The 13,083-nt window shown below is 49.0% G+C and overlaps 6 protein-coding genes across 6 annotated transcripts; 3 read left to right on the top strand and 3 right to left on the bottom strand.

Annotated features, from left to right (window-relative positions):
* Positions 1 to 271: 271 nt before the first annotated feature.
* On the bottom strand, positions 272 to 2,101 carry L228DRAFT_218330 (WD40 repeat-like protein). The gene is made up of 3 exons (XM_018330182.1): positions 2,035 to 2,101; positions 1,180 to 1,976; positions 272 to 1,127 (listed from the first exon to the last, which is right to left on the bottom strand). The coding sequence occupies exons 1-3, from the start codon at positions 2,060 to 2,062 to the stop codon at positions 396 to 398; spliced, it is 1,557 nt and encodes a 518-aa protein (XP_018189572.1). The 5' UTR covers positions 2,063 to 2,101; the 3' UTR covers positions 272 to 395.
* Positions 2,102 to 2,522: 421 nt separating this feature from the next.
* Positions 2,523 to 4,724, bottom strand: L228DRAFT_244879 (histidine acid phosphatase-like protein). Its single transcript, XM_018332033.1, has 8 exons — positions 4,461 to 4,724; positions 4,384 to 4,396; positions 4,256 to 4,290; positions 4,184 to 4,199; positions 3,958 to 4,123; positions 3,564 to 3,898; positions 2,697 to 3,490; positions 2,523 to 2,642 (listed from the first exon to the last, which is right to left on the bottom strand). Exons 1-8 carry the CDS (start codon positions 4,548 to 4,550, stop codon positions 2,529 to 2,531), a joined length of 1,563 nt encoding a protein of 520 aa, XP_018189571.1. The 5' UTR covers positions 4,551 to 4,724; the 3' UTR covers positions 2,523 to 2,528.
* A 157-nt stretch (positions 4,725 to 4,881) lies between these two features.
* Positions 4,882 to 8,147, top strand: L228DRAFT_244878 (hypothetical protein). The gene has a single exon (XM_018332032.1). The coding sequence runs from the start codon at positions 4,898 to 4,900 to the stop codon at positions 7,667 to 7,669; it is 2,772 nt and encodes a 923-aa protein (XP_018189570.1). The 5' UTR covers positions 4,882 to 4,897; the 3' UTR covers positions 7,670 to 8,147.
* A 399-nt stretch (positions 8,148 to 8,546) lies between these two features.
* On the bottom strand, positions 8,547 to 8,936 carry L228DRAFT_244877 (hypothetical protein). Its single transcript, XM_018332031.1, has one exon. It carries the CDS (start codon positions 8,828 to 8,830, stop codon positions 8,654 to 8,656), a length of 177 nt encoding a protein of 58 aa, XP_018189569.1. The 5' UTR covers positions 8,831 to 8,936; the 3' UTR covers positions 8,547 to 8,653.
* A 455-nt stretch (positions 8,937 to 9,391) lies between these two features.
* L228DRAFT_244874 (hypothetical protein) lies at positions 9,392 to 12,108 on the top strand. The gene is made up of 2 exons (XM_018332030.1): positions 9,392 to 10,850; positions 10,918 to 12,108. Exons 1-2 carry the CDS (start codon positions 9,839 to 9,841, stop codon positions 11,790 to 11,792), a joined length of 1,887 nt encoding a protein of 628 aa, XP_018189568.1. The 5' UTR covers positions 9,392 to 9,838; the 3' UTR covers positions 11,793 to 12,108.
* L228DRAFT_244873 (hypothetical protein) lies at positions 11,859 to 12,556 on the top strand. The gene has a single exon (XM_018332029.1). It carries the CDS (start codon positions 12,239 to 12,241, stop codon positions 12,503 to 12,505), a length of 267 nt encoding a protein of 88 aa, XP_018189567.1. The 5' UTR covers positions 11,859 to 12,238; the 3' UTR covers positions 12,506 to 12,556.
* Positions 12,557 to 13,083: the final 527 nt, after the last annotated feature.

Raw genomic sequence — 13,083 nt, 5'->3', positions numbered from 1 at the left:
CAGCCGATTTCTGAGTGGGCTGCTGAGTCAGCATACCCTCGGAAGCGAGGGTCTTTGATGTGGGCTTTGCCCATGTCGGTAGTGTGACGCCACCAGGTTTTGCACGAGAGGGCTCGCGACGAAGCTCGTTTGAGTCTTTGCCCTTTTGTCGATCGGCAGGGCTGCAAATTAAGCGCTCGTGATAGGTCAACTTTTGTTTACTGGTCGAGTATGCATCATTGAGCAACAGGGATTTTCTCCTGCATTTAATATACAATCATAGTATGCATTTGACCTGGTCTTGAATAACAAAGCAATTCACTTGATGATTGGTATAACAAAAATAATTATCGGCCCCATACCCAAAACTCCCAATGTGGCCTCCAGACGTCTTCGTCGGAAGTCGCATGATGCTATTAATTTGGCACATCCTTGATCATATCCCATTCTTTATCAGACGATCTTAAAGCTTGCATTTCTGCACGGGCTATATTGTCGCCTGGCTGGGTAACCACGTCAAATAATGAGCCTTCTTGCGCGCGGAAATTGTCATCTTGTAATGCACTTGTAGAAAGGGAATCTGCTTCGGACTCGCCTTCGTCCTCGGCCGCCTCTCCTAAATATCCAATGACATAAGATTGAGCGTCGTTCAACATTACCACGGGCTCTTTTGGAGAGACGGCATTCACCCATTGAGCTCCATACTTGCCAGTCAGCTTCTCTAGTGGGAGGCTAAAAATTTGTGGTCGACCCTCATTCTTTTCCCAGAGATAGACAACCCCGTCGTCATGAGCACACCGAATCATCAGTAGACCCGGCAATGTCGGGTGCCAAGAAAGACTCTTAATTGGGGAATGATGGACAAGCACGGTCAACAACCAGCTATGCTCAAGCGACCATATCCAGGCTGTAGTGGGCATAGAATCCACCCGAGTAGCAACAAGTCCACTTTCGGCGGAGTTGAAGGCCAGGATCGAGACTCCGTTCCTCAGATGCGGACCGTCTGATGAAGAATCAAGCATAGGAGGACTCATTGGCTGAGGGGCAAGTGAATAAACCCGCTCGTCTGAAGAGACGAGTTCCTGCCAAACAGTCAAGCTTGGTAAATTCAGCGTTGAAACGTGCAGCAAAGATTTTGCAGGTGAGAACTAGAGAATTTCAGCAGAAGCCCTTCCTCAAAACCTGTCAATCCAGACCTACCGTTGTTGATTTTAGCATTGTGACTTTGCTATCATAGCCACCTATGGCAAGATATTTCCCACAAGGGGTCCAGTCAACGCTTTTCACCCCTAAGTTGATAGAATCATCCCCACTGGGCCCCGCATACGTGCGAAAAAGATGCCCCTCGGACGTATAGATCATGACCTTGTATCCACTACTCGGCGTGTCCCAAATGGCGATCCATCTTCCACAGGGACTCCATTTCAGCCCTTGTGCATCAATCGTTGAGACCAGGAAGCTCTTAAGAAGACTGTAATTGCCGGGCTCATGCAAAGTCACAACATCATGTGCTGCGGGTCGCGTCAAAAGAGCAAAATGACCTGTGCTTGGTCGATGGTCAAACCCTTTCGTTGCAAACTTCGGATCCGTGATTTCGACGTTTCGGCCCGTATCAAGGAACCACACTGTGAGCTTGATGCCAAACTCAGTGAACACTAAAATTTCGTTCGAATCTCTGCCAAACTCCACGTTGGCTATCTTGCCCAAGCTCCCACCAGCATTATTTATGACCGCAGTCCAATTCTCGTCATCGGTATCCCATAACCGGACCGTGGCTGTATCTGCTAGAAATATTCGATGGTTGTAAGACTTGGGAGAGTCGGTTTTGCTGTCCGGCAGCGGCGACCATTTACTAAGGTTGATACGAGTTGCAAACTGAGGCGCAAGAGTGATAGCACGATGCACTTCCGAATTGTTCGTAGATCGGATAATGAGAGATTGGTTTGAAATGCACGCAATCAAGGTACCGTCAGGTGAAGGAACTGCATGATGCGATGCTATACAAAATTTAGCAATGCTCGCTATTATGATTAGGCACGAACCTCATAAGCAAACCTTTGAAAATTTGAGACGTTCTCATCATGAGAAGCGCGATTAAAAAATAGTAATGCGCAATCCTGGCCCCTCCCCTTTAGGGCCATTAAATTGTCAACAGCCCAAGTCTAGTCGTGCATGCGGCCTTCGCACGCGACCGCGTCTGCTCCCGCTACGAAAACAACCAACGCACTTCTTGTTCGCAGGGGCCCTGGTTGCAAGACCAATTCATCTGCCTTCTTAAGGCAATATGCATTTTACTGGCAGTCAGGACTTCATGGAAAAGGATGATCTCATTAAAAATTGTCAACTTTCTTTCTTCTTTTTCTTTTTTCCAAAAATTAAATTATCTGGAATAAGATTGGTGGGGAAAATATATTTTTACAAATTGAATACAAATTATGAAAATGACAAATTCGAGATTACTTGAAATCAAAAGCATTTTCAACATTTCCCTTCAATATTCATTTCAAAAATCCAAGAGCTCATCAATATACAACTTTACATAACTGCGATTAGTACCCTGCAGGTTCTGGCATAGGAGGGAACGACGGCTTATCCAGATTCGATTGACAAGCACTCTTCCATTGGTCTGGCGTAAATCTGTCGACAATGGCTTTGAATGCCTCCTATCCAAGAGTCAGTCAAGAAATGATTCGCAACAAAGGCCGATGGAATCTTGCCAGGGTGCAAAAGCTTTCATCGCCTTCAAGATGACTGCCAGGTTTCCTGCAGCCTGGAATCGTTACTGGATGATCATTGTACCGGACCCGAACGAAGTAGCCCTTGAGCCTGCTCCTCTCTGCATCGCTCATGTCGACTAACTTTTTCCTCGTTAATGTTCGAGACTTTAGTGTGTCACTGTCCGACTTCCCACTCGATCCGAATATTGACCCGAGAATGCCCTTGGAAGTATTCTTCTCCGTCACCGCAGGAACAATATCTGAAACGTCCAGCGACTTGCTCCTAAAAAGCTCAAACGATATATGACTGGAATATGGTGGCCAGTTTCCTCCTTCAAACGCACCTAAACTGGCCAGCAAGGAGCCCAGAGTCGTGTCATGACACCCCGACAAGGCGAATTTGATTAGCTTTTCTCCGCCTCTGCCTTGACCAGGTGCGTGGCTAGAGTCACCAATTTCCAAAAGGCTACTGAAGTCATTCTTCTCCACATTACCAGTCATTCGTGCCACAATGTCTCCAGCCAATGCCCCTATGCCAACCGTTCTGTATTCATTTGACTCTTCATACCCAGAGAACCATTCTTCTACACCAATGCGGTCAATTATTTTGCGACCCTTTTCATCATAGAATTCTGGAGGTAATCTTGTTTCGGGCCCATGGGCCAATGTACTATTGATTGTATCCATGATACCGGAAAGTCGAGGGCGTGAGTCTACCGCAACACGGCTGGAATGATCAGGCATCCACTTTGAAATAAGTTTGTTAAGATAATCCATTTCTGTAGTTTCGTTCCCTACGTTAAGAAGAATTGAGGTTTTAGTAGACGAGTTCAGAAGGCATTGGATGAAGGAAGCTTTGGTGCTTACATCTTCGGGCAGTCCGCTCTGCAAATGCCCTGCTTAGCTGACTGAATCGTCGGCAATTTCCATCATTCGGGAAAAGGGTCTCGTCTGCAGGAGTTCGAATGAGGATAGTGGGAGGTGGAAAAGACGCCGTTCGCGCATTCGATGGATACATGCCAAGGAAGGTCTGCTGTACAGATTCTAGAGCTCGTGGAATGGGAGTTGCGCGGAGATACATCATGTCAGCATCAGAGATCAGTCTTGGCATAAATTTGAGCTGTTCAACGTAGAGATGGCGTAGTCTCTGCCCTAAAGCAAAAGTGGTCTCCCGCCCTCGATCTGTAAGTTCTCCAAGCTGACTGCATGCAACGTATAAGTGAATGCACCCCAGATACGACGAAAAATTATGGAATCGTACCATATCGCATCAAATGTACCAGCTGGGCCAGCCGCTACGGCAGCCCCATCGTCTTCTGCGAATGTCTCAAGGCGACGGCGCCATTCAAGATCGTTCCAGCTTGATCCGTCGTTGCTCGTCATATTGGTGCTGCGAAGCTTCTTTGCTACACTGCAATATGGCCAGACTTATAGCTTTTAGCTCAGTATGGCCTTTTAGCAACGGTATTTTGGTTGACATTTCTTACAAGCTGGGACACCGGCCTTATGTCCGTTTTGGTCAACCACTGGTACCAATGTACGGAGTTGGAGATGCCTACATTGCGAAACCTAGTTGATACAGGACTTCTCTCGCCTGTTATGGAATGTATAAGTCTTCAATTGAAGCAAAAGTTCTTCGTAATCACCGGGAAGTCTTCGGTACATCCGCCTCGGACTGGGGACTGACCATGTCGAAGAAGCTTATCAAATTTGATAGATTAGTTCTCAAAGACCTGATATTTATGTTCGGGGAGAGCAGCATACTATTTGAACTAACTGAAGCTCAAGACTTTCTGGATAGAGTTTCTTCAACTCCTCGGGAGTATAGGGACCTCTGGGCTGCAATGTTGTCATGATAAAGATCGTAGGCCTTGGAAGTTTTGCCCGCGCAACATTAGACTCAGAAATAAATGATTGATACCGTGAAAATTATTTCTTTTTACTAAGTCACAGAAAAGGAGGGATTGCCAGAATTGGGTGATCTCTTTGCCAGCGTTTGACCCCTCATCCGGCATTGAGTGTTATGCTTCCGTCCCTGCCGTTCCCCAGATTTGGACTTCACTTGTCTACTAGTAGCGCAACGTGGGGCGGGCGGAACTAGCCGGGCTGGGTAAAAGTTGGGTTAAATCATCGCCAATTCCCGAGCTCAACCGCCCCATTATTGCTCTTGTTGACGCTCCGCATTCTCCGCATTAACCCTCATGAGCGGCCCATTCATTTGCGCTCGTTGTCGAACGCGAATCCATCGCTTTTCGCGAGGATATTATTCAATCAAGTCTACCTCGAGAGCGTCATTCGTCTCTCTGAACCAACCTCAACCTAAAATCCAGAATGATCGAGTTGCAGCAATTGAAGAGCCATCTCTGGAGTTGCCTGAACGGATATCCCTGCCACTGACTCGCCCAACAACCTATCCTCGACGACGTGAATATAGAGACAGAACAGATGGGGCTCTCCAATCACTCTTCAGAGCTTCGGCTGGAGAAAGCAGTCGCTCTCACCGAAACTTTGAGAGGAAAACCCCCCAATCGGACATCCGATACTCGAACTCCATCCCAATCCAGAAGCTTCAACAAAACCTCTCTGATCCTCAGTGTTCAGTGCAAAACTCCTGGCAGATATTAAGAGAAAATTATGCTAATGGTACCGTGCCGAAGCCACGAAAGCCTTTCAAGCGGCCCAAAGGCAGCTCCCAAGAGAGAGATATCTGCAAACAGCTACTTCAGCGAACGGTGGAGGCTTTTGCCGGACAAAGAGAATTGTCTGGGATTCCTTCTCCATCCCAGGCATTATATGAGCTTCACAATTTGCGATTAATTGGACTGGAAGAATGGACGGATACACTCTGGTCATTGTTACGGCATTGTGAAGATTCTATTGCATGTGGTCCCGAACACAGGACCGAAAGAAGGGGGGAATCTATGCTTCAGAATATATTCGAAGTCTGGAATATCCTCTTTTCAATTGACAGGGCCGAAGGAATGAAGATGCCACTGCCAAATAATCGCGATCACGCCTTCTTTCCGACCAATAAACAACTACATGCTCTCAAGGCGGGACTCTCAAGGGACTTCTCTACTCGATTCCTTTACTTTTTACCACAATCACGCTCAAGTAAAGTGGGACCAAGCTTGGCATTTGCAGCATATGCCACGTTCGATTTGCAACAAAGACAACTCTCGCATATGTCCCTGGAAACCGCCGAATCTCGGGAGTTTTTACGCTTCATGTGTCACCTCGTGGCGTACGGAAAACCGAACTTTTCTTCCATGAAAGATTTTGTCATTTCAAAAGGGGTTTCCGCTGAGTATGTGGCAAAAGTCCTCGAGAGGACGATAGAGGCACCGCAGGCTGCGTTACAGCTTCTTGCCAAGAATGCAAGTCTCGGGCATGCTGACAGATCCGGTGTGAGGTCGGAAGACGGAGATCAAACCAACCACAAGATTACTTTCTTCATGAGGCAGCTGAAAAGGGCGACCGAAAGGAACGACATCGTGCGGGTCGACTCGCTCTGGCATGAAATTCCACACCATTTCCCGGCCCACAATGATTTCCCGAACCGGTCTATTCATTCTGACGGAGGGAGCGCAAGTCAGCACAGGCCTGTGAAATTGGAATTTCATTCGAATTCTGCAATCCCGCTCACAATATATACTCGATTTCTCTCTGCTTACATGAGCTTACGCCAGCCTGACCGGGCAATCGACGTCTGGAACGAAATGATTACAGCAGGCCACTCACCCTCGATATTAGCATGGCATGCTATGATGGAAGGGTGCCGTGCAGCACGCGATGCAGCATCATTAGAACAAATATGGCAGAGAATGGTTTTGTCTGGTGTAAAGCCCGACATTCAATGTTGGACAACCAGAGTGAGCGGGCTTATGCGCTGCAATAAGAAGGAAGCAGGCGTCAAAGCACTGTTTGAAATGGGCCGTCTCTGGTTGGAGTGTACCAAACGGGCTCAACGATTGACAAGAGACCGTCCCTCGACCTCTGATCTCCTTACCAGCCCAATCGATATTGAGGGTGTTATCAAGCCAACCATTGAAACCGTTAATGCTGCGCTGGGCCCTCTTGTAGCCCAGGAACAGGATGCATTGGCAAAAGAAGTGTTGTTATGGGCGCAGTCCTTCAATATCCAATACGACATTGTCACATTTAACATGCTTCTTCGACGAGCAGTCCGCAAAGGTCAGGACGCGGAAGCTAGGACTTTGCTCGCTTGCATGGAGGCTCAGCAAATTCTTCCAGATGTGGCCACCTTCAGCATCCTTCTTGATGGGCTTTTCCAGAATGATATGTTCATCGCCTCCTCACCGGTGGAGCAGCAGAGTTTGATCACGTCTATTCTAGGAGATATGGAGGCAAGCGGTGTCAAGGCGAATGTCTACTCCTACGGTATTCTGATCGATCGATTGCTCAAACAATGCCTCAATTTACCGGCTGCACGAGCCGTTCTTGATCACATGGCAAGCCGAAAGATCAAGGCTTCGCCACACATTTACACTATCATTCTTACGCATTACTTTGACCAGGAGTCTCCGGATCTTGTTGCTATTGATAGCCTCTGGGAACGGATCAAGCTTGAAGGAGGTGTGGTGGACCTCATCTTCTGTGACCGACTCATTGAAGGCTATGCGCGGACTGGCCAGACTTCCAAGATGATGGCATTTTTGGGTCGAATGCCTAGCGAAGGAAAGGTTCCTGGGTGGAATGCCCTTAGTGCGGTGTTGCGAGCCCTGATCCGCAATGAGGAGTGGGAAATGATCAAGAGAGTCATTGAAGACGTGGAAAGCGAGGATGGGTGTTTCAAGCATGGTATTCGAGGGCTCAAAGGAGAAGTTGAGTTTTGGGAATTGGTCCAGACGTTACGATTAGACGGCACGATTCCGTTTGTGACTGCTGGTCAGGGATTGCAGAGCCACCCTGGAGTCGTCAGCTCTGCCCCGTTGGCACCCAGCCACAGTTGAGCTTTGCCGAGATCTGTAACATGTGGTTCATCTCTCGTCTGCCGAGTGGTTGCAGATACAATGCTCTTAGGTGAACAGGACATTCTGCCTACATGTTCTATGTTCCGACTATTAACACGACAAGTATGTGTGTATGTTGAAGCCAGGGGATTGTCAAGTCCGGCCATGCTGGCCAATATTTTGTGCCCGGCATTTTCATCTCTACTCGTATTGCCCTCTGTGTGCCGCTTTCCCTTGCCGGTACATATCGCGGGCGGCGCCTCGCCCAGTATTTTGGGAGCAACGGAGTGGGGCGCCTGTCGTGCATGCCGCGGACACTTCGACCCCTGTGTCACATCACCGTGTGGATGAAGAGGTACAGTAAGGGGGGAAGATTGTTTACAAAAACTTTTCCCTCCTCTACAATAGCAGTTTTGCATGAGGCCTTTTTTGGTCTCTTTGGTCTTTTTTGAAATGTAAAAGTCTAACTGCCTGTGCTAAAAATTACTACCGATGCTTTGTACCATCCGTGGGTGAAAGGGGCTCGTTGTAGATCACGACGTCAGATTGGCTCTTTGAAGAAGTTGAACGGTTGGTCGATGTCCAGGTACGGCTGCGGTACCGGCGCAATACTTCATTCCAACAACCAAATCCAAGCAAATTGGGTGAGAAGTTGAAGTCCTGCCATCGTCTCTCGACCCGTACCTTAGCGTTCCCCCGGCTTCTTGTTCCGATAGGTTAGCAGCCCAGGAACGTTCCCCTGGTCAATGCTCGTTCCGAAAACCTTCTCAGGCTTGACTCCGTTCTGACAACGATCTCTTTCGCCCCCTCTCCCAACAATTGGTTCTAGTGATGCCACCAATATAGTAAACGTATTGGCAATTACCATTTTGGGAATGCAGCTTATGATTTTAAAAAATATGCAACACATGGAGTCTTGAGCTAGCGATTATCTCTGATGATGAATATTGTTTTTATTCCAGCGATACACTTGCGCTGCACTGTTCAAAAGTGATCGGGTAGAGGCATTACGGTAGGCCGGGCCTCGTACTCGGGTCGACGATCGCCCGACGGAGCCCTTTTAGCACTCACTTGGGGGCATTCTCTTTTCTCTGGCGGGCTGAGGAGAGGAGAAATTGAGTGCGATGTGGGTCTCTCTGATGCTCTCCCAACTTGCACCATACTCCAACTGTACGGTAACGTGTTACCTTTACTACTTACTGTATAGCTTTTCTGCTGAATTCTTTTCTTTCGTTTGACCACCAGCGTTCCTTGGTAGCACCTGTAATTCTCTGCGCGCTGGAATGAAAAACTCAGCAACAGAGCCCTGATTAACCGAGGCACTTTGCCCGTATCAGTCCTTCGGATCGAGAGGGTGAGACGGAAGATCGGCGGAGTGAGACGCCGGGGACCTGGGGGGACCTCGCTTGAAACGACGGATATGGTGGACCAAGTGGAGACGGAGGTACTTGAGCCAATGAATGCGCACGTATGGGTCGTGCCTGCCTTTCTGTGTGCATCGAGATCGCTTACCTAACTAGGATCATCAGCCAATCATGTCCTGATCGTCAGCAGAATTGCCAGGGGAGGGGCCACGCGGCCCTCGGGGTCCTTGTGCGAGAGTTTCTCTGTGGTGGATGTGTGTGTGTGTGTGATGGATGTGCCTGCCTGGCCTGCCTGTACAGTAGAGACTGCTGCGTGCCTTGGCAGCACAGCCTTCTTCCCTTTCCTTACCCACCACACACAACAGGCCTGTCTATCGCTGTACCCTCTGCCTCTCCTCCTTCCCACAAGTCCCCGTTCTCCACCAGAAGTTGCCCTGTTGGTCTTCCCCTTCGCTATTCTCCCCCCTTTCGTCAATCACTTCCAACCCTCTCTGCTTTCCCTTGACCAACAATCTTCATCTTTCATCACCTCACCACTCAACTACAACATCTGTTTCTCGAACCCAAATCAATCACCTTCTACCGAGAAGAATACGTATCCACGATCTGAGCGATATTGAGGAAATCCGACTTTCCTCCGCTCTCTTACGCTCCCGACGTCGACGACCCCAGTTTTGCAGATCATTTGACCCAACCTTGAGCGGGTCCTGAACCGCGCGCCTCGATCGACATCACCGGCACGAGGGACTGAAAACAAGAAAAAGGGCTCAACATCCTCCTTTTCCCACGACTCGAGACAGTCACCATGTCTACCTCGTCCGCTGCTTCGCCTGCAGGAGCCACGCCTGCCCCCAACGCAGCCTGCTTCGACGTGGTCGACATGGACAGATATATCAACTATGACCAGATTGTCTATCCCTCCCCTTCAACTTCTCCTTCCTCGTCCCGCTCGCAATCAGCAGCCGATATCACCGCTGTTGCGGCTCATAGCAATACTCCTCAGATATTCTCTGGTCCCAGTCATCAATATGACATGCACAAGCAGCAGACCGGTCTTCCTGTCGGAGCCCTAGCCGACACGATTGCCATTAACCAGGCCACGAACATGCACTTTGGCCGAAATTCGGGTCTGCCAACCAATGACGGCTTCCTCAACTTAGATTCTCAAAATGAGTTTGTCGACTTTGGATCCATGCCCATGCACCATGGCTCATTCAGCGCCGCATCCGACATTGACCTTGAACTCGAGACACCCAACGCCAACCTTGGCATGCTCTACTATCCCCAGCGCCCCGTACCGTCAAATGACGAGTTTGTGAACCCGAATCTACTTGGCGGCCAGGAAGACGGCCCTGCTGGTTCAGAAGCTGTCGCTCCTCAGCCCCAGAGCAACGTTGGCCGTCTCTACCCTGGAATGCACCAGCAGCAGGCTGCTATTGCCAAGGCGCAGGCGCAAGCACAGCAGCAAAAGGCTATTCAGCGACAGCAGCAGCAGCGTGCTGCTATGGGCCAGCCTCCTGTCCATGGCCGTCCTAGCCGGACTCCTGCCAATGCCCATGACGCTCTGGTTGACGAAAAGATTTCTCAACTCTTGAACTCGATGCGTCACAGCAGTGTCGCTTCCTCGGAAGATGACGGAGCTACGCCTTCCGCCTCCTCTCTCCACGCTACCATCTCTCGCGCTCGCAAGGAGGAAGAAGAGATGGACGAAGACGAGAGACTCTTGGCGAGTGAGGAGGGTAAGAAGTTGAGCAGCAAGGAGCGTCGCCAGCTTCGCAACAAGGTTTCCGCTCGTGCCTTCCGTTCCAGAAGAAAGGGTTCGTATTTTCTCATCGCCTCTTGTGCAAACGGCATCAATTGTCCTCGATACTAATGATTTATTAGAATACATTGGCCAACTAGAAGGTGAGGTGGCTGCGCGTACCAACGAATCCAATGATCTTCGCGCTCAGAATGCCGCCCTCCGGGCCGAAAACACTCGCCTCACCGACTTGACCCGTATGCTCTTGTCGTCGCCCGCCTTTTCCAACTTTCTCAATGACCTCAGTGCCAATGGCGTTGCACCCCCTACTCAAGCTCCTGGCTCTGAGAATGTCGCCAATGGCACTGTCGCCCCTCCTCCGGAGAACTTGGGTCATGTCAACGTTGCCCAGCAGTCCCAGGCTCCCCAGAGTGGCCCTCAGGTTGGCATGCCCATGGTTCCCGACAACGCCATGAACTATCCCATGGTTGACATGACCCCAAACCATGCCTGGACTTCTGATGCAATGGGTTGGGCTCCCAACCAGCCTCAAGTCTTCTCTGTCCTCGAGCTTCCTGAGGGACCTGCCATTGAGGAGCTTGACACTGGAATTCTTTCTGGCAAGGGCTCTTCATCTCCATTGGCTCAGCTTTTGAGTGGCGAGTCCAAGGATGACTTCCCAGTCATTGAGCGCATTCCCCTCCCCGAGGATGAGGCTGACGAGGTCGAGTCTGTTGAGTCTTCTGAGCAAGTCGAACTCGACGCATCCGACCCTTGCTTCGCACTTTACGTCGATGCCCCTGCTCCCCAAGAGGAATCTCCGGCCGAGGCGGTCGTGTCGCCTTCCTCTCCTGTCATCAACTCTGACAAACCAGCTGCTAAGTTTGAGCTGGTGGTGGCCCCCGAAGCCGAGATCGAGGCCGCTGACAGTACTGCGGCAATGATACGATTTGAGCGTATGTGCTCAAGTATGGAAGCCGCTTTCCAGCGCGTTCAGCAAGTCACAAATCATCTTTAAGTGCCTTGCATCTTGGACAACCTCATCTCTCAGCAATTTCCAACATTCCTTGTTCTTAGACTGGACTTTTTTCTTTGGTCATTTTCCTTTTGAATTTCACCTTGGCGTTTCGACATCACTATAGAGGCCTAATGGCGAGCATTTGGGTTAACATCACTCGGCGGTAGACCTCTTTATTGCGGTTATCCCCGAGTTTCATTTTATCACACTCTTCAGTTTCACAACTCTTCTTTACCAGTCATCTCGAGTGGGTTAATTGCCCGGAAAAGATTGTCAGCACCTTCTTTTGGAATTTTTCCTTTTTTTTTTTTTTTTTCTCTATTCCTATTTTACACACTCTAACCCCCCTGACGAATTTCATTGTGTTCAAATCCTTGGGGGGTCACTCATGTCTAATAGCCAGTCTGGCTATGTTCGGAGATGAAACTTGCTTTCTGCTTCTCGGCATGTCCGCTTCCGATCTACTTAAGGTTATTTTTATCGAATTTACACATAACACGAGCTTTGCCTCATATCTGGGAGGTTATCTGCTTTTAGGCGACCGAAATTGGTATCGCAAAAGGAAATTGGAGCGCACCGGAAAAGAATGGTGTCTTTATTGTAGCAGTTCCGAGCAGATGACTATTCTTCTCTTTTCTCTTGTATCATTATTCTTGTTCGTGCTGGACACGAAATGCGATATTTCCGTTTATCTCTACTGTGTATATCAATAGATGTGAATAACCGTATACTGTATTCTCTTTGAGAGGCTTTGTAAGTTGTGCGTAGTTATGTGATTCCCGTTAAAAAGTCCATCTGCTCTACTTAGTCTACGGAGCGCCTAAGGTAACGTATATGTTATGTGGCGGGGCAAAGCAGCGGGGCAACATGAAATTACTTAGTCATTTTCCCGGTCGCCTGGCTCTCGAGCTCAAGGACTCGCGCTATTCCACAATGGGATGGAAGTAAATGTTTCAATTCAAGTTGCAGCTTGAAAGTTTCAAGATCGAGATGAGGATTTGAAAGTCTTTAGACTACACCTCGCTGTTCTCTGCCAAATCGAGAGCAGAAATTTTACTCTTTTCTTTCTGAGAAGCATGGACAACTAAATTTGCATTTCATACCATTTGTAGCGATACACATCTTTAAGTATTTGCATCGGACAAGACCGCAACTATCATTCCAGACTTTTGAACGAACGTGACCGCCTCGCCGCGAACGCCGCGACTGCTCCTTACAAAGAGCAAGGCCGGACATTTGGGAACAATAGGAAGGACGAACGAGGGAATACGATTACGATCAAACTACTTTT

Source organism: Xylona heveae (assembly GCF_001619985.1).
Source record: "Xylona heveae TC161 unplaced genomic scaffold L228scaffold_3, whole genome shotgun sequence".
Taxonomy (NCBI): Eukaryota; Fungi; Ascomycota; class Xylonomycetes; order Xylonales; family Xylonaceae; genus Xylona; species Xylona heveae.
Note: the sequence above shows the minus strand (reverse complement) of the source record. Positions and strands in the feature narration are given on the sequence as shown.